The sequence below is a fragment of the Bidens hawaiensis genome, unplaced genomic scaffold (assembly GCF_021521415.1).
Source record: "Bidens hawaiensis isolate Kalapana, Puna unplaced genomic scaffold, B.hawaiensis_p1.1 tig00033650_1, whole genome shotgun sequence".
NCBI lineage: Eukaryota > Viridiplantae > Streptophyta > Magnoliopsida > Asterales > Asteraceae > Bidens > Bidens hawaiensis.
The window spans coordinates 42236-60508 of NW_027495790.1; the positions used below are offsets into that span (position 1 = coordinate 42236).

Consider the following 18273-nt stretch of genomic DNA (forward strand, 5'->3'; position numbering starts at 1 on the left):
GTATGTAGTCTCCTTCCTTGAAGTTGCAGAGTTTTACCCGCGTGTTGTAGTACTTTTGCATTTGTCGTTTGTAGTTTTCTTCACGCACGGCGGCTAAGTCTCTGCGCTCTTCGGTTAGCATAAGGTCTAACCGTCTTTCCGCATCATTGTCTTCTGGTTGGATTAAGACCCTTGGTGAGGGTAAACCGATTTCGACTGGGATCATGGCTTCAGTGCCATAAGTGAGACTGAACGGGGTTTCTCCCGTACTGGTCTTCTTCAGCGTTCTGTTTGCCCAAAGGACGTGCGGAAGCTCGTCCACCCAGCCGGATCTGTGTTCCAAGAGTCTTTTCTTGATGCCTTCGACGATGCTCTTGTTTGCTCTTTCTACCTCACCGTTACCTTGCGGGTGTGCCACTGAGGTAAAGGTGTGGGTGATTTGAAGTTCTTTCAGCCACTGCTGTAGCTTCTTGTCAGCAAAGTTGGTGCCATTGTCGCTTACCAAATTCTGTGGAAGTCCAAAACGACAAATAATAAATTCCCAAATAAATTTTTTGATATGCTTTGCAGTTGTTTGGGCTAAAGGTTTCGCTTCTATCCATTTGGTGAAGTAGTCAATGGCTACCACTAGGAACTGAACATTCCCAGCTGCTGTTGGAAATGGGCCTGTCACGTCAATGGCCCACTTCTGAAATGGCCACGAGGAAGTGACAGGAACAAGTTCATTTTTCGGGCGATGCGTGTTGGGTGCGTAAAGCTGACAAGATCTGCATTTTCTGATGTATGCCAACGCGTCCATATGCATACCCGGCCAGAAGTATCCCGCGTTGTTTAGCTTGGCTACCACAGCGCGGGGGCCTGCGTGTACTCCACAGATGCCTTCGTGAACCTCCCTTAGGAGGTAGTCAGCATCTTGGTTGTCTACGCATCTTAACAATGGGCCAAGAAAGTTACGTCTGTAAAGGGTGTCATTGACCAGCTGATAATTCAGTGCTTTACAGCGTAGTTTTCTTGCCTGTGACTTCGACTCTGGTAACGTTCCTGCTTCAAGGTATTTTATTATTGGGGTCATCCATGTTTCTGTACCGGTTTGGATGACACAAATTTCCTTGTGCGGGACTGATGGTGTTTCGAGGAGTTCCACGCGGATGTCCTTTCCCAAGTGGGTGAAGGCCAGTGATGCAAGCTTACTTAACGCATCCGCAGATTTGTTTTCGCTGCGCTTGACATGTATCACTTTACAATCATTAAAATCGCGCATGATGGCTTTGGCCTGGGCGAGGTACAGGGCCATTGTGTCATTCACAGCCGTGTACATCCCGTTTATTTGGTTTGCCACTAGCATGGAGTCTACATGGGCTTCCAAATTTTTTACACCCATTTTACGCGCAATCCTCAATCCGGCCAGGAATGCTTCATATTCAGCTTCGTTATTCGTACTTGGGAAATCCAGCCGAATAGCATAAGTATATTCCTGGCCTGCTGGGTTTGTTAATTTTAACCCTGCGCCTGAACCCTCGTTATTAGCTGCTCCATCAGTGTAGAGTCGCCAGACCTCATCGATTTCGTGTGCTGGGGAGGGTTGAACCTCCTCCTGGCACTCTTTCTCCCGCGCAGCGGGGACTTCTGCAATAAAATCAGCCAGGACCTGGCCTTTAATGGCTGGTCTCGGCTTGTATTGAATCGCATATTCTCCCAATTCAATTGCCCATTTGGCTAGGCGTCCCGATAACTCGGGTTTGCCTAGAACATTTGAGAGTTTGAAGTTGGTGAGAATAGTGATTGGGTGACCCTGGAAATATCGTCTCAACCTGCGTGAAGCGTGTATAAGTGCCAAGACCAGTTTTTCCAGGGTAGAGTACCGGGTTTCCGCGTCTGCCAGCACGCGGCTAACATAATAGATTGGCATCTGGATGCCTTTTCGTTCTACAAGCAGGACTGCCCCGGTTGCTCTATCTGTTGCGGAGAGGTATAGGATTAACTCCTCTCCCGCTTGTGGTGCTGTGAGTGTTGGGAGTTCGATCAGGCGTGATCGAATCTCCTGGAAAGCTGCTTCCGCTTCTGGTGTCCAGCGGAAGTGCGTTTTCTTTAAACAATTTCTTAGTGTTGACACAAATGGGAACGACCTATCCGCATGGTTTGCCAAAAAGCGGTTAAGCGCGACTAGTCGTCCGTTCAGTGTTTGAGCCTGTTTTATGGTGGTAGGTGATTCCATTTTGACAATGGCTTCGACTTTTTCAGGGTTCGCTCTGAAGCCATCTTTAGTAATAATGACTCCCAAGAACTTCCCTTCTTCCACCCCAAATGAACACTTGCTCGGGTTGAGCTTCATGTTTATCTTTCTGAGCGTGTTGAAAGTTTCCTCAATGTCTTTCAACATCGCCTCTGGCTCGGGGCTTTTGATGACCAAATCATCCATATAGACTTCCAAGTTTCTCCCAATTTGGGCGTGAAACTCTTTGTCCATTAGTCGTTGGTACGTGGACCCGGCGTTCTTAAGTCCGAATGGCATCATTTTATAACAAAATGTGCCATCGGGCGTCCGAAAGGCGGTTTTGTCCTGGTCATCTACAGCCATGTGGATTTGATGGTACCCCTTATACGCATCCAAGAAGCATTTAAGGCGAAATGGTGCCACCGAATCCACCTTGAGATCAATTTCTGGTAACGGATAACAATCTTTGGGGCATGCTTTGTTCAAATCTTTGAAATCTATGCACATGCGCCATTGTTTGTTATTCTTCGGTACCATTACGGGATTTGCAACCCACGTTTGATATTTGCTAACGCGCACGATGCCCGCATCAAGGAGTTCCTTGACTTGGGTTCTGCACGCGTTGGTTTGCTCGGGCCCCATTACTCTGCGCTTTTGTACGATCGGCGTAACGGCCGGATCGCATTTGAGCTTATGCTCTGCCTTACTCCGGGGTACACCAGTCATGTCGGCTGGTGTCCACGCGAAGATGTCTGCGTTTCGCTGCAGTAAGCGCTTGAGTAAGGTGCGTGTTGGATCAACAATTGTCGGGCCAATGGTAACGGCCTGATCAGGATATTTCCCATTGAATGCCCACTGTTCAGGTTCAGTGATGGTTTGTTTGGCCATCTTCGGTTTGGGTTTAGAAGAGACAGATGCGATGCATACCTGGGGAATGCCCGTGATCATCGCTACGCCGTCAGTTGTTGGCCATCCCATCATGCCGTGGACTGAGGATACCACGGCGTTGAATCTTGCCATCCCGTCTCTCCCGAATAGGATGTCATACGTATGATGTGGTTTTTTCATTACAACAAAATCCACATCCTCCGTGCGTGAATAATTCCCATCGGTGAGAGTGACGGGGAAAGATAGGATGCCCAAGGGAGTGTTCATGCTGCCGTCAAACCCCTCCATTGAAGCGTAGATCGTCTCCAGGCGTTCCTTGTCTTCATCGTCGAGCTTGTCGAAGAACTGCCTGTACATCACTGTCGACGATGCGCCATTGTCAACGAGTGTGCGGGAGGTGATGTAGTGCCCCAGCTGGCTTTTAATGACAATGGGGCCTTCTTTGTTTGGGCCTCCCGGCACTCGCGGGAAGCGCACTTCTGCTTCCTTCCATGCGCATGGCTCGGTCATCGGTCTCTTTCTTCCTCTGACCTTACCATGGACCATGTTGATGCTGATGTCGACGGGCTTTCGTCCGTTACCCCTGTACCTGTTGTCGTTTCTTCCCCCTTTCTTGATAGATGCCACGAGGTGTTGCAACCTCCCATCCTTGACGAATGTCTCGACGATGTCCCTCAAGGATGTGCACTCCTCAGTGCTGTGGCCCTTTGTCCCATGGAAGTCACAAGACTTGCTTTGATCCGCATTGGGTTTCTGTCGGATCGCTGGGGCTTTTGGCCATGGCAGTTTTTCCGTGGCAAATATCTCCGTGACGCTCTTGGTGAGTGGCGTCCAACGGTTCTTCCGGTTGGAAGGGTGCGTGTTGTCCCTTCCGCCAACCAGAGGGCGAGAGCTTGAGGGGGTGTCAAAGTTAATCCTTGACTGCCAAATACCTTGCCGCCTCTTTTTGTTTAGCCGGGCGGCTCTCACATTGTTCTCCCTTGTCCTCTGTGTGTAGAGGTTTGTATTCTGGGGGAGATCTCTTCCCAGCTGTTTCTCCGTTTCGGCAAAGCGCTTGGCTGCCGTCATTATGGCATCCCATGTGGATGGCATGCCGTCTTTACCCGTCAAAGTGCGGATAAGTTCTGGGTACTCAGCGCCCTGAATGAAAGCGGCGCGAACGAGGTCTTCGCTGACGTTGCCCAGACTCAGCTTCTTGGAGTTGAAGCGGGTGATGAAGTCCAGTAAGGATTCATCCTCTTCTCTCACACAGTTGAGGATCGTCCACTGCTCCTCAGTGTGCTTCCTCTGTTGACTAAACTGTTGACTGAACTTGTTCTGGAAGTCTGCCCAGTCATAAATGTGGTGGACCGGTAAACGGTCAAACCATGCTCTGGCTGCTCCTACCAGAGTCATCTGGAACATGTAGCACCACGTGGGCTCCGTCCAGTTACTGACGGTTGCCCCCGCAATGAACCTGTTCAGATGGTCATCTGGGTCGGATAGACCATCGTATGTGCCAATGTTGGACATTTGTTTGGCACTCCTCGGGGCGATTGCTTCTGCAATGTCCCTAGCAAATTTTGACCTTCCTGCGTTTGTGGCAGTAGGTCTAAAGGCCTTGGAGAAGTCACGCGAGCTTTTCTCCGTGACTGGTTGGAATGCTTCCCCAAAATTCCTTTTTGGCTGGGGGTCCGTTTCCTTACGCTTCCCTTTCGCCCTATGGCGAGGGTTCGCGTCGGTGTCGGAGTCTTCCCTCTCGTCGTCTGAGTACTCGCACTCACTACTCATGTTGAGGTGCTGGCGAGTACTACCGAATTCCTCAGCTTGTTGGACTGAACGCAAGCGTTCTTCCAACTCAGCCTGAAATTCTCTTTGACGTGCCTCGGCCCATGCCTTCACTTGATCAAGTGTTTGGCGAGGGGCTCGAGTTCGTTTTTCCAGCTGGGCATCAGTGAATCCCAGTGGAATATTTACTCCACTTGCCCCTACATGAGTTACTGGGGTAGTGTTCGTAAAATGTACTTCACTTCCCCCAGCTTGGGTGGCTGGGGTAGTGTTTGTAAACATTGTGTTGCCGGTGTTTACCCCAGTGGCTGGGGTTGTGGTTACCGGAGTTTCTCTAGTCATCTTGGAAGTTTTGAAAAACTGGAGAAAGATGTAGTTCTAGCTTTTATGCACGGATGGCGCCAATGAAGAAACACTAAATGGCGCCGGGCAGATTATAGGTAATCTGGGGGCTAAGTAATGTTTCCCACGAAGGTTAGGTCCAGCAGAGTAAGTTGTACTTCAGGGAACCTGCAAAACAGACACCGTAAGCTCGTCACTGAGAAGGGGGGGTTCCTCCTTGTGACCACCCTCCGGCGTGAGAATCAGTCTATATTGCTCTTTGAATATAAAAGTATATGAATACTATTAGAGCAGTTATCAAATTATACGAGATAGTAGATGATGAAATGATAATACCATTTGCTGTCTTTTATAGCCGAAGGTGGGTATCCAAGGGGTTTAGCCGGCCCAACACGCTACCAACTGTAACCTATGCACGTGCCTTGCCTGTGAGTGGTGGACAGGTAGCGTCTGACATAGAGCAGGCGTGCCGTGCACTCTTCGTCTTCTACCAACTGCAGGCTAGGCACGTGCTCTGGCAGGAGTTGGTGAGCAGGCGGCGGCTATTGGTCACAGTGCAGTGGCGTGCTGTCTGCCACGCTGCTGTCAGTGAGCTGTCGCATTCTTGGTCAGATCTTTTGTCTTTACCTCGCCAGGTATCACGCAAAAGATCCTCCATCATACGGACTGGCCCATTTTGGCGGGAGTTTTCCCCCTCCCGCCTTTGCTCATTCTTTCAGGTGACACTGAATATTTGTAAGTGTTAAGCCTTATGCGTGTAGCTATGCTGTGCGGGTAGCCTTCCCTGATGGCTTGTATCCGCAACTGCGGGAACAGGCGGGTTACTTTACCATTGGGAGGCTTTTCCCTGCGTATGCAGCTTGCATACTGCGCGTAGGCTTCTCTGAGCATGGTGGGTCCTGCGGGAGTAGATGGTCTTTGCGCAGACATCCCTGTTCAAGGTGAGTCATGCGGGACCAACTGAGCCCTGCTGGGACCTACCTCTTCAATGGCTTAAGTTAAGGCATGGGTGTGCCCACATTCCAACTAATTAGAATCACTTAACCATCGAAACATTACATGAAAGTTGTAACTTTCATCACCAACAATTACTTCGTAATTTATTTCAATATTGTTGAAATGGAAAAAAAGAAGGTTTTCTTCCACGAGCGTGTTTGCATACCGGTTTGTAATCATTGTTTATGACTTTATACGCATATTTAATTATTATCCGTAACTTGATTTTTTCTATTCAATTCCCACATGTATAGATACTTTATTTTTCAATAACTAATTGTTGTGCATGTCAAACATCTTCTTTTTTGCATGTTGTTAACACAAAACAAACTTATAACTTTTCTAGCAGAATCCTCGGCCACTCGTATGGTTGTACCATGCCAATTTGCTTCCAAAAGTCAATAGATATTGTTGGAACTTGGAAGTCACTTTCTTTAACGACCAACAAAGCCCGGCTTGAACACTCTGGTATACCGATTGGCCACCATGCCCATGAGCACAAACAACTTTGATGACCCGGCCCACCAGTAATTTCACGAAAATCCGAATACAGAAAACCCATTATGGTAAAAATATCTTACTTCATGCAACATTTTGTTATCGAAAGTAAAACAAATTTCTAAAAGTTATTTCCTCCATCGATGCATGTGCTTGACAGTATGTTGTCACCGTTTTCGTGCATATATATTAGTTTATAATTGGTAACTTGATTTTGTTTTTCCAATTCCCACTCGCCAAATATATCCTTTTTGTATGTACTATATTCTTAATTAAATTATACCACCTTATATTATGGCAATTTGCTTCAGAAATACCGGATCATGTGTCTAGTTTTGTCTTCACCAAACACGATGACCTTTTCAGGATAACAATTGTTATTGTGTAACAATCCATTATTTAAAATATCATTTATTTATTTTTATCAAACACATATTTACTTTTTCTTGATTATAACAAGTCAGCTAAATGATCACTAATTAAGTATCTGACCCACGGGAAGGCTATAAACCAGTTACCATAGTGTATATATATATATAAGGGTTCAAATAAGAATAAGGAGTTTCTTAAGAATGGTAAGAACCAACAAATTTTTGACATTTGGCATTACAAATTGTAGTGAAAGAACAATTCTAGGAAACTATGTCGGTTATTAGTAATTTTAAATCTCAACCATTGATTAACATGATCCAATGACTATGATTTATTCCTAGTCTTTCTAGGAAACTATTTATTTTTAGGATAACCCTCCCCTATATATATATATATATATATATATATATATATATATATATATATATATATATATATATATAAAGGATCCAATACAATAATGGTTTATCATACAATACGTACGCGACTCGTATACCCGTCGATCTTCAATTTAATGCGATGGCAGTTTTGTAATTTTCGTCAAATCTGATCCACTGCTCCCATTGATTCCGTCCACCTTCATCGTCACCATTCAGCAATCTTCATCGTACAACGATTTCGTCCATTGTCGAAGCCACCATCCACAATCATCATACATCGTCGTCTATTATTTGTTCACAGGTTTGTTAATATTTTGATAAAATTGAAATTGAAATTGATGAACCTATTTCATCAATTAACCTTTAAATTGATCTAATTAATCATCAATTTGAAGATTCGGTAGTGGGTTATGCCTGAACGTTTAAACTCTTTTGCCTGAACGTTTAAACTCTTTTGCTTGAACGTTTAAACTTTTTTGCCTGAACGTTTAAAGGTTTAACATTTGGAAAAACACAACATTTAACATTTGTTAGTTTAGAAGTTCTGTTTAGAAGTTCTGAACTTCAGGTGTTTAATTTTTCTTTTGTTAGTTTAGAAGTTCAGAACTTCTAAACTTTTTTCAACACCCAGAACTTTTTAGAACGTTTAAAGATGTTCATGATTTTTGAACACCCATAATTTCATTGAAAGTATTAGAACGTTTAAAGATGTTCATTTTTTTTAACACCCAGAACTTCATTGAACGTATCAGAACGTTTATAGGTCTTCAGTTTTGTTTCAGAACATTTAAACATAACATTTTGAACCCTAATAAGAGCTCGATTGAATGCGTTATTTCTGCAATCCCATAATCGTTTGATGATTCTAAATACTTCTACACATCAATTCGATTGATTAAAATCATCATTTTGGTGTTTATTTTGGTCAGAACGTATAAGCTTTGAGTAGAACGTTTAAACATGAACCCTAATAATAGCTCAATTAAGTGTGTTAATCTGTATTTTCATAATCGATTGATGATTCTAAAGCCTCTTACACATCAATTCGATTGATTAAATCATCAATTTTTGATCAATTTGAAGATTTTTAATGTCCAGTGCCGTTCTATTTTAATTTTGGTTTTTGACTTTTGAGATTTCATACTGTAAGCTGTGATTAGAGTTTAGAAATTGGATTAGATTGAGCGACAAGTTCCGAATTTGGATCAGAGTTGATTTGTAATCGACGAATTTTGATCGCGAACTACTGTTGGGTTATTTATGAAATATCAATACTCATAGATTAATCAACAATAGTTACAAAGTATGTGTTCTTAATACATGAGAAAACTGAAAGTAATACAAACTTTACATCCCGAATATGATTCGAAGTTAGCCGAGCCTCGACATCACGAAATCTTCAATTATGATGAAATGTAACATGTAGGTGATCTCGGTATGAACTAATATGATGGATTTGCCTTCTCTTTGCTATGATAAACTGCCTGGAACGAGTTAGGAGAAAATAGGGTCGTCCAAAGAATAATATAACAAAAACCCTAACTTTCCCGTCTTCTCCACCCATCGTGATACGCGATGAGATCTTCTGGGGTCCATCGCGTATCGCGATGGGTCCCTTCACCAGCAATAAAATATCCTTTTCATCTTTTCACGTGTTGGACATCCCGGGTCTTCATCATGTGCCTCAACATGTCCAAATTAAATGCTTTAATGCATGTGACCTGAAATACAATAAACATGTATGAAGTATCGAAGTTCCCACAATAAGCAGATAAAAATAGGAAATAAACGAACTTAAATATATACAAATTAACCGACCATCAAGGAATTCAAGATTAACTAGTTAAAATCTCGAATCGAGTCTACTTTATTATTTATATAATTTTATTTAATATGTAGAGTTCTTTTTTAACAATAGTAATGAAATTAAACGATGATTTCTCATTAAACTCAAAACGATTAAAATAAAGTTTCAGGCAAACGGTCAACAAGCTGCACCGCAACCCCCTTTTGTTAGCAATATTGTTATATGTTACACTTTATACACATTAATTACATGTGTCTTTTTATACATATTTTGATAGCATAACACAATTCCATAACATGCTCAGGACAACTAAATTTATCATAGTGTACAAAATGTTGATTACAAACAAAAAGGAACGTTACAAACATGCCTTGTGTTGTTGGAAATTAATTATATATGCGGCCAACGACAATGACCCAGATGCGGAGAGAACATGATCACAAATTTTGAGCGAGAGGTTGTACTACTGTTCCACAAGTCCACGAATTATAATCCACAAGTACTACATTTATTTTCATATATACCACGTCTAATGAAAACGACAATACCTTCTGCAGTTTCATCTCATTTACTTATAAACAGATTGCTTTTATTTTAACTGGTCAAATTTAAACACCTAAAGACAATAGGTTGTGAAGTTTCAGCTTGTTTACTTGTAAACTAGGAATGTTTTATCTTAATGGAATAAATAAAAACATCTAGCCATAAGGTCAAAAGTTGCCCAAAAAGTGCTTCTAATACATGCCTAGATTTTATTTTTAAGAAAGGATTTAGATTATCATTATCGTAAGAGAGTTTTTAAGAAAGGATTTTAAATTGCCAATTGAAACGACGAAACTTAAGATAATTGTTTAACCCACCAGACAAGTGCTGACACGAATTACAAACATTTAAGGTATTGCCGTTTCAAATGGCGAGTGAACTAGAACCCAAAAGAACATTTTTCTCTCTCCTAGTACATATCTTTTTAAACTATTAAAAAAAATTCATGCGGGCTAGTGCATATTTTTTAGTTATGTTTTCACATGGACATGTTTACTATGATCATCATGTGTATAAATAATTAAATACATAATGCATTCAAACATGAATGAATTACATTCTGCAAGTGATCACATTTAGTTATTTTCAGTCAAATAGATATTCTACCTGCAACCTATATATAAGTATAATAATATGACTATATAATCATCAGTTCTTTTCTACAAACTATAGAAAAATAATATGTAACTAGTTAATCAAAAGTTGAGATCGCCGAGTTGGTCTAAGGCGCCAGATCAAGGTTCTAGTCCGAAAGTGCGTGGGTTCAAATCCCCCTCTCAACAAAACGTTTTTACTTTTCTATTTTGTTTAAATTGATTATTAACGGTGTGTTTTCTACAAATATAATGAATCATTTTTACTTTAAACACCTTTTTTTTGTTTCGTGCGGTTTGGCCCATGTGGCATGGCAGGCCATTTCAATTTGATGTAAGGTTCCACATATTCACATTTAATATTCGAGACCTTCACCAACATAAATTCACTACGTTCCCGATGAGGAAGGCGAAGACGCATCATGTGGTGTGTTGTTTCGTGTGATGTTTATAGAAGGCGAGAAATGGTGTTTAATGGATTTGTGGTTACAGTGACAAGTGTGGTGACGATTTTTATTGCTTAACATTTGGGTCATAAATAGGCTGCGCGGTATAGTGGTGTTGTGGAAAGATTGGCACAGATTAAAATGTAGTGTGGTGCGGTGGCGTTGTTTTCTGGGTGTATTTTGTCGGTTGTATTTGCATTAAGAAACTCCAAACACAGCCACACTATCAACGGGTGATACTATAACAGGTAAAACACACAGCTTATTTATAAAATTTTACCCAGAATATTTATAAAACACTGCAAATTTAAAGCAAGAAATGTTCAACTCCAACCGAACCACCCACCCGTTTTACCACATCTATCCCATAACAGCATATAAAACTAAAACAAGTCAAACTGTTGTAGAAAGTACACACTTGCATCATAAGATTACCATTCAAAAATCACATTTTCACATAACTCAAAATTTCAAACTCAGTGCAAACAACACCATGTCTCATTTGATGCTATCTTTAACTTAACACCAATAGCAACTACCGAAAAATTCAAACCTTAGGTTTTCCCAGATCTTCAATCCAATTCTTCACAAACTATCACAAACCTTCAACTTTTATGGTGTAGATCATGTTGTTCAAGCAGCAGCATTAGCAGCAGGAAGATTGCTTTCAATATTTGAAGGCATTAAGATGTTGAAACCATCAGCAGCTGTAGATATGAGCATTCCAGGAATCTGTGTGTGCCAATGAAGTTCTTTCATGTCTTTCTGACCCTGCTCATGTACAACCAAAGAAAAAGTCAATAAAAAGTCAAAATGTTTTAACTGGTGACATTAAGATTCGAAAGGGTAATTAACCTGGTGAACAAAAATAAGCTGTGGTGGCAAATCTGTAGGTGCGTGTACTTCCTCTTGCGTTTTGGCTTTAAACTCAGCTTCTTCTTCCTCATCCCGTTCTAAAGAAAGATCCCAAATTCTGGCATTTAAACAAAAATAATGTTATGTCACGGTCATATTGTAAAAATCATTCAAATAATTTTTTCAAATTTACTTCAAAAAAATACTTACGTCAGCTGATTATCAGCTGATGTAACTGCCAGGGCGGACGCTTCAAGTGGGCTCCACTCAATAGATGTTATTGGATGCTTATGGTACTGAAAGTGAGCCACAACAGAATCACCTTCCTGCACACACAAAAAACAGTTTAATTATATTTATTGGTGTAATAATAAAATAGTAGTAACATTTACCGTTATAGAAAACAGTTATATAACTAAAGAAACTACCATCTAAAAGAAGTTTTCTAACAACATACCTTAAGCATTCTAAGATCACGAATAGAAAACGCACCATCATCACTACCAGATGCCAACATACAGCTTGCAAGCCTAATAAAAATCAGCAAAACAAAGCGTTAGATTATCATATATGTTCATAAAACCTTTAAATAAACAATAAGCGTTACAAACCTGTTCCAAGAAATAACATTGACATCTGTTTCATGTGCCTTAATAGTAGTTGCTGGTGATTTCCCCATGCGGGTGTCCCATATTGCTATAGTTTTATCAACTGAACCGGAAGCAAATACAAACGGCTCCGTAGGGCTCCACTGCATCAACAAAAAGTTAAAAATTTAATTTCTTTTACTAGATTTTGGAAATATATTTGCATATGAAGTGCTAAAAAATTGATAAGATACCTGCAAATCTTCAACACTGGCGGTATGTCCAACAAACGGTTTACTATCAACATTCCATGTTGTGTCGGAAGCGGGCTCCCATAAGTGAATGGAATTCTTACAGTCCCCTTTTAAAAACCAAATAACAAAATAAACTGTTAATTAAGATATTGAATAAAATACATTCAAGATTCACTAGTTTAGTTATTTATAGTTGATACCAGAAACAAGCCTGCCAGGGACTAAAGGACTCCAATCAATTGCATAGCCTTCATCTTTGTGACCAGTAAATTTAAGTAAAGGCGGTTCATTAAATATTGTGGTAGCATCTTTGCTAACATTAGTTTCTGATTCCGCCATTGCATTTAGATGAGAGCTAACATCCCAAATCTGCATGATATTGGAAGCAAAAATTTTGACAAAGGACCAAAGGGGTATATTATAATCTTTTTGACATTAAAAAAAATATGAAAGAAATACACAGATGACCCCTATGATTGAAAGAAATACACATGACCACTATCTCCCCAAGATGCATATATATGATAATTTCACAGTAATCCTTTCATAATGCAAAAGAACTTCACATCATCATCATCATCATCATCGTACTCAGTATATCCCACCAATAGCAAAGCTATGGTAGGGTCTGAGGAGGGTAAGATGTAGACAGCCTTACCTCTACCCCATAAGGATAGAGAGGCTGCTTCCGGTGAGACCCCCGGCTCGATAGTAGTTTTGCATCAAGCCTTGGACATAAGGCACATAGCACTCAATCATCGGGACCGGCTGATCGGTGCATGTACCCTTGTCTTTCGGCTATCAACGCCACTACATGATGCCTGATTAACCGTCCGTCACTTTTAACGTTATTTTCACGAGATTAGTAAAATAACGTCAAAATTAGTGCAATTTCACTTTTGCCCACCCGAGGGTTCACACATATATACATCATATGTGCGCACCGCAAGCAGGGCTAAAAGTTAAAACACAAAAGAACTTCACAGTAGATAATTATACCTGCACATGACCAGTATCTCCCCAAGATGCACATATATGAGGCTTTTGTGTCATAGCACGAATCCTGTTTACACCGCCTTCATGAAACACCTTACGCACCTATAAAACATACAAAAGTTAAAACACAACCAAAACTTTAAAAAAAGATGAAGTTAAAAACCTCAATGACAGCATTATTACCTGAAAAACAGGAGCCTTTGGTCCATCATTCTCATCATCATCGTCACTATCACTACTGTCACTCTCCATATCCGTGTCAGCATTGGATGTTTTCGTTGGTACCAATTCCCGCCGTTTCCCAGAAATATTTGATATTTTAAATATTCCAATTGAATTTGGAGCATTGTGTGCCTAATAGATTAAAGACAGAATACCATAAATGAATATACAAAGAGATATATCGTAAAGCAACATACTAACCAAACGTATTTAATAACAATACAACATACTTCATTATGCATTTATGCCTACAAAACATGAAGTCAAAATACAAAATAGGGTGCAAAGAGCCGAGCCGCTCGCTGCTCGAGATCGAATCAATAATAAGATCGAAACAGGCAGTGCTTTTTCAAGCTCGAACCAAGCCTGAGCCTCAAATTAACGTTGTTTAGCTATCAAGCCGAGCTAAGGCTCTTTTAAGGTTTTTCTCATAATAATTTAAAACTAATATAAGTAATAAACGGGCTTAGCAGAATCTTGAAAAACCGAATCACGAGCCAAGCTCGAGATTTAACAAAAGTGATTAGCCGACGTCGGGCTGGTTTACACCCCCTGAATACAAAGAAAGTTGAGAGCTGATAATTAGCATGCATTACATTACCTGAGTTCCAGTGACACAATAAACTGTGTGAGGAAATTCAGTCCGGACTAACCCGAGCGAATCGCGCACAATATCAAAGCTGAGGAACACATAATAAACAAACAAAGTCATAAATACAAAATTGAGAGTGTGAATAATAATAATAATAATGAATAGTACCTTAAGCATGGCCAGCCAATGTGAAAAGCATGAAGAGAATTGTAAGCAGAAGGATCACACTGCAGCTCTTCACCTTCTTCTAGAGCATCAACACCTGGCTGCCATACCTTTGCAGGCATCGAAGGTACAGATGAAGAAGAAGATCCATCTCCTCCTGCTTTCTTTGAACCCTAATCAATCATAACAGAGGATTAATTCATTATTATATCAATTGGAGAATTAATAATAATTAGTACTACTACCTTGTTCTTCCGCTTGGCTTTCTTAGGGTTTTTCAAGCTTCGAACCATCTTTGATTTTATTAATTTCGAGCTAAAAGTGATATGAAGAAGGTTATTATTATTGCTGGGGTTTTTGGTTATTATTATTATTAGGGTTTTAAAGGTTCTTTCAGAGGCTGAGAATCGAAAATTATTGGCGTAGTCAGGCCCAGCCCATTTCCGATTTATATTGATTATGTCATGCCCGATATAATAATTTCTTCAATTAAATAAATAATGATAATAATAAAATCGAAGGGCCTAATCACTAATGATCCAATCGTAGCTCAGTGATTTTTCTTTATGTGTTCCAAGTTTCTTTTTATAGGCTATATGTAATGCGTTAGTTATAGTTTTATTTTTATTTTTTTAATGGGTCATAGCTATGGTCTTATTATAATGGGCTTTTAGACGGTGGGTTTCCCATGAAATTGGTGATGGGCCAGGTCGTCAACGTTGTTTGTGATCGCAAGCGAGGGTGGGGCCTTTGTCCGATGAGCCGTTTGGCCGGGCTTTGTTGGTCAATTAAAAAAGAAGTAGAAAATATGTAGACGGAAGGAAATTATACAAACAAATAGTTGGTTTTATTTCATTGTTGAGAGTGAAATTGCTTTGCTAGCACAAATCTCGCAATTAGAAATTTAGAATGACTATGTGCTTATATTGGAAATTGCCTTGGGAGTTTAACATAAGTTAAGGTCTTGTTTTAGTTAGACATAATGATTTTAAAAAAGTTACAAATATTTTGTAGGCTCTCTAAGATACTCCAAGTCAACAAAATACATAACTTCTTTTGAGCAACAGCACATACATCTTTCAAGTGAATTTTAGTCTCAATGAACATCTCTATACATACTACCTTTTATTGTTTTTTTAACATCAAATGTTACCCATATTACTCCCTTGTCCAAGTTTTTACCTAGGCTAGTCCCATATTGGCTACCTTTTGTTACTCATACTACTCCCTTCCCGTAATTAAAAATGCAACCTCCGTTCTAACTACCTTTTATTCTTTTACATAGGGTTATGCAACGTGTACAACCCAGACCGAATTCGAAATATATTTACAAATTCTCAGAGAAAACATGAAAATATGAAATTATTTTATTGAACCATGCCTGATACATGGTCTCAACAATTTTGTTTCTACACATTTTGGCATGTTAATTGTAGTTAAATTAGAGGTTCCTTTTATTATTGAACTTTTTTGTTATTCCTACTGTGGTTTCTAAAATTGTGAGCAGTATTTTTTTAATGTGCATTTTGTTATGAGGTGTTTACAAAATATCTTAGTGTGCTCTAGCAAAACAAGAGTATATTGTTGATGGATAATAACTATCCAAATATGTCTATACGTGACATGTGAGGGTTAAAAGATGGAAACTGATGGCCTACATTAATGTTAGCACAGTGGAAAAAGTTCAAACCTAGTTGAAACATGAGCACAACAAAACACACGCCATGTGACATAATTTTTTTTAACGAAATAAAATAAATAACAGCCTAACATAAAATTATATTATTAAGCTTTGTAGGGAACCATAAAACTTAATTATCAAGCGTAAACAAAGTAATGATATCCTAACAACATTGAGTTATCTTAGAGGGTGTTTGGGTGAGCTTTTAAAATTGATAATTTGCTTATTTGTTTTTTTTTAAAGCAAAAGCCATTTTTGAAAAGTTTCAATTTAAAGCTTTTTGTGGAGCTTTACTAAACACATTTTATTTTTAACAAACAGATAGCAAATAAGCAAGTTTTAGAATCTCACTAAAGCACCCCCTTAATGTAACTTGCAATCCAATTGACGAACCACCCACCCAATACGTCGATTTAAGATGGACCTTATTTTAACAAAAAAAAAAGTTGATAAGTCATACCGCCAAATAATCGTATGTGATCATCTCACTATATTATTGTTACAATTAGGCTATCACACTTTTCACCCGCTGAAAACGCCATGTACATGATTATGGTTTTAGCGTGTCTGTATTTGTTTATTTGTTGTTTTTTTGCACAATTACTAGTTCTTTTTTGGTTTTTAACAAAACCTAATCCAACCGATTATAGAAAAACCCAAAATCAACAAGACCTTTAATGTTTATTCTATCGATATCAGATTGGATATCTAGTGTAGCCCGTTATATGTTTGCCCCGATTTTCGTAACACATTTAAATAATTTGGTACGCGTATTTGTTTGTAAATATGCATCATAAATCATAGTTAGCAAATGAAAATTTAATATTAAAGTTTAAACTAATCATAAAAACCTAAAGTTTGACTTTTAATCTCAAATAAAATAATGAGATTCAACCCGTGCGTTTATTGAAACTCGGCGGGTATTGATTTGATTCATTGTGGAACATGTACGACACTGTCACTCAGTTAGCAATCGAAAAATAAAGTAGTAATTAATGTGCTAAAAGTAGTATAAATTTATTAACTAAAAATACGTTATTCTAAACACTAAGTAATAATTCTAGACTTTTAAAACATAACTAAACTACTAGCCGCAAGTGTACCGATCGACTCTAGTACAACTAGGTGAGTCCGGATATCGAACCAACAGTACTCTTTAAATTACGTAAATTAGTTAATTTGACTCAATTAACTGACACAGCTATTTATTTATATTATTTTAGGAGGGTTTTACTAAAAATTAAATTTAAACTAATTAAGAAAAACAAGTTAATTAAGCAGAAGACAGTTTATATGATTTAATCAGATGATAATGAAAAACCACATAGGCCATAATCCTCAATGTATCAGTTTTCAATTAACATGAAAATGTTATGTTATGGAACTGAGATCTTAAAATAATTACTTAATGAGAAACCGAACAGAACCCTTAACCCTTCTCAAGGAGACACCTATGGAACCATAATGAGTTATTAAAATTATCAGTTTAATTAGACTTCCTCATGGTCACTTATTTATTTTATGACAGGTCCTTTTATACGAAATCCTACCTCTCAGCGCAGAATTCAAAGATGGTTTACTGCACTCACTCAACTAGATAGACAAAACTGATAAATCAAACTTAAACAGACTCCTCACGAAGAACTAAATCTAGCAATTTAATCAACCAATACATGTCTTATAATTTATCACATCACAACTATTTATATTAGCAACACACTTAGATCTACTTGATTAACTATATTGTTTCTATGATTTTATTGCAAATCAACTTCAAACTAGTCAACAACACACTTACGTTGTGTTCCTGAATTCATTTATGAAAATAAAGGCAAGGAAAATAAAGTTTTCATTTCTTATCTTTTCTTTTGGTATCTCCTCTTTCTCTTCAATTTATTTTCCTTCCAAATTTTTCCAGTTTGGATAGATACATATTTTATTTTATTTTACTCATCATTTTCTCTTCTCTCTCCTTCTTTTCTTTCTTTTAATGAAACTCGAAAACACCTCTTTTAATTTTCCTTCCTTTTCCATTCTTAAATGAAACTCGAGAATACAACATATTTTTTCCATCCCTTATTTTCCTTCCCTCTCC

The 18273-nt window shown here is 39.0% G+C and overlaps 1 protein-coding gene across 1 annotated transcript; it reads right to left on the reverse strand.

The window, feature by feature from the left end:
- Nucleotides 1-11256: 11256 nt before the first annotated feature.
- Nucleotides 11257-14864, reverse strand: LOC143585246 (protein HEAT STRESS TOLERANT DWD 1-like). Its single transcript, XM_077067071.1, has 12 exons — nt 14743-14864; nt 14501-14670; nt 14342-14420; nt 13702-13872; nt 13522-13620; nt 12723-12891; nt 12523-12629; nt 12293-12432; nt 12139-12211; nt 11892-12007; nt 11682-11799; nt 11257-11597 (listed from the first exon to the last, which is right to left on the reverse strand). The coding sequence occupies exons 1-12, from the start codon at nt 14788-14790 to the stop codon at nt 11460-11462; spliced, it is 1428 nt and encodes a 475-aa protein (XP_076923186.1). The 5' UTR covers nt 14791-14864; the 3' UTR covers nt 11257-11459.
- Nucleotides 14865-18273: the final 3409 nt, after the last annotated feature.